General features: G+C 34.5%; 1 protein-coding gene across 1 annotated transcript in view; it reads left to right on the top strand.

Annotated features, from left to right (window-relative positions):
• The first annotated feature begins 1,565 nt into the window (after window positions 1–1,565).
• LOC111408383 overlaps window positions 1,566–2,815 on the top strand; it is a 9,335-nt gene continuing 8,085 nt past the window's right edge. The window contains exon 1 of the mRNA XM_023038149.1: window positions 1,566–2,815. Within this exon, the coding sequence (XP_022893917.1) occupies window positions 1,715–2,815 (1,101 nt within the window). The 5' untranslated portion in view covers window positions 1,566–1,714.

Raw genomic sequence — 2,815 nt, 5'->3', positions numbered from 1 at the left:
TTTTTAAAAGTTTATAAAAATCTGAATTGAATACACCGTAACTTTTAGAGAATCTCAAAAAGTCTCAATTGAATATCCAAAAACTTTTTAAATCTAAAAAAGTTATTAAAAGTCTCAATTGAATATACCCCCTAAATTAAAACAAAAGGAAAAATCTCAATAACCATTTAAAAATAAAATAAAGTTTGTACTAAACTCAGTAGTAATTTGAGTTACTACAATTGTCTTTTTACCCATTATTTCTTGCTCAAAACTTATTTCAAATTATGCACAAACTAAAAAAGAATTAACATTATGAAATATATTTTTTAACAGTAAGATTATGAAACGAAATAGAAATTTATTTCTACATAAAGAAGTAGCAAATTTTTTGTACAGTAACATGATTGTTTACTGTGGTTTGCTCTCAGATTATTGGAACGTTATATAAATTTTCAAAGTTACTCCAATAATTGTTCAGAAGGGCCAACAAAAATCCAAAGATGAAATAATAATTTATTTGCCCTATTTTCATTTCAGCCCAAATTTGTAACCAAACAAAATAAATAAGACATATTGTATTAATTACATGTTGCTCTAACATAAATAAATGCAAGTCAAACTTACTTTTAAATTAAAAAAAAAAAAAATTCCATCATATTTTAATGAGTTACTTTTAACTACACATTCTCCATATTAAATTTGTCTCTCATTCTTCTTAAGAGTTTGAGAGACTTTCACAAAAAAATAAATTAATATATATTTTTTGTTTCATTCATTATTTCTCTTTCCTTTCCCAACTAACATTAGAGTCATGATTAAAAATTAAAATTTTATACTGATTTTCTCTCTCTCTCTCTCTCTCCCCCTCTCCTTTCTTTACTTTTTTATCTCTTGTTTTTATGAAAAAAAAGTTAAAAATTATAAGATTTTATATTTAAAAAAACTAAATTTAAATATATTAATTTCTTGTTTACTCTTTAAGGGTACATCATATTGATTATTATTTATTTAATTAAGATGACTTACATTTTTATTCTTTTAAAATTATTTTTTATTTTATGGAGAGGAGAAAAGAAAACGTGAGAATCGAAAATTTCATACCCATTGATCAAAACCCATGAGAATTCTATTTTAGATGAAAGTCTTCGAAATTTTTTTGAATTCTACAAAATTTTATCATGATCTCAATTCTCACTTTAACTTTATGACGGTGCCATGCGAATGTTAGAACGAGAAACTTACTTCGCCAATTTGTCTTTCTTTAAAATAAAACTTTTTTTATTCACATACTCATCTTCAACTATACATTTACATAATAAAATATTTTATTTGAAAATTAGAAATTTTTACCTAATTTTTAACTACACATTTTCTAAAAAATTACTATTCAAAATATAATTTTATCAAAATAATGGCCACCAAATTTAGTTAACTATGTTAATGATTATACATATTTATCTAATTATAAGTAAAGTTACTTAAGTAAATATTTTTAGCTTTGCCAAACATGGTAAATATGTGGAAACAAATGGCTCTGTCGTCCCAAACCCCTATTGGGGTATTACTACCATCTACCAATATCCTCACTCTCACCCATACAGTCTCTCTCTCTATTTATCTCTCAATATTGATCAATCAGCAATAAAACGATACATACACCCATACATATTGAGATAGAGAACATATATATACATAGAAATCAATCAACTAGACCACCCTAGAAAACCTATCAATGAAACACCACCACCACCAAAACCTGCCGTCCGCCGCCGCTGAAGCCGCAGTGTCTTCCTGCGATACCACCCCAATGACGTCATCATTGACGAGTTCATCATTGCACCACCAATCCCCTCCTCCTGAGAAGCCTTCCGTGGCGATTGATGATCTGTCGAGGGATGTTGCGTCCACCTCCGCCATCGCCACGACGGCGTCTGCGGAGTCGGTGGTGGTGGAGGGGCGTGGGGACTATTCTGCTGTTTGCAAGTGGACCATCGCCAATTTCCCGAGGATCAAGTCGCGCGCCTTGTGGAGCAAGTACTTTGAGGTCGGCGGCTACGATTGCCGTTTGTTAATCTACCCCAAGGGTGACTCGCAGGCGCTGCCTGGATATCTTTCCATTTACCTTCAAATCATGGACCCCCGCAACACCGCCTCTTCTAAGTGGGATTGCTTCGCCAGCTACCGCCTTGCCATTGACAATCCCTCGGACCCCTCAAAGTCCGTGCACCGTGACAGTTGGCACCGATTCTCTTCCAAGAAGAAGTCTCACGGCTGGTGCGATTTTGCCTCCCTTAACTCCCTATTAGACCCTAAGCTTGGCTTCCTGCATTCCTCGAATGATTGCATTGTCATTACTGCAGATATCTTAATCCTCCACGAGTCCTTTTCCTTTGCCCGTGATAATTGTGATTTGCAGTCGAATATTGTCTCAAATATGGGAGGGAGTGGGGTTGTAGGGCCAGTTGTAGGGGATGTTTTGAGTGGGAAGTTTACTTGGAAAGTGCATAATTTTAGTTTGTTTAAGGAGATGATAAAGACACAGAAAATAATGAGCCCTGTTTTCCCGGCTGGGGAGTGTAATTTACGAATTAGTGTTTATCAGAGTATTGTTAATGGAGTGGAGTATTTGTCCATGTGTTTGGAGAGTAAAGATACAGAGAAGAATGCGATGGCGTTGGATAGGAGTTGCTGGTGTTTATTTAGGATGTCAGTGTTGAATCAGAAGCCAGGTAATGGGTCGAGTCATGTGCACAGGGATAGCTATGGGCGGTTTGCCGCAGATAATAAGACCGGGGATAACACGAGTTTGGGGTGGAATGACTATATGAAGATG

Source organism: Olea europaea, chromosome 13 (assembly GCF_002742605.1).
Source record: "Olea europaea var. sylvestris chromosome 13, O_europaea_v1, whole genome shotgun sequence".
NCBI lineage: Eukaryota > Viridiplantae > Streptophyta > Magnoliopsida > Lamiales > Oleaceae > Olea > Olea europaea.
This window is presented reverse-complemented; position numbering and strand designations above follow the sequence as displayed.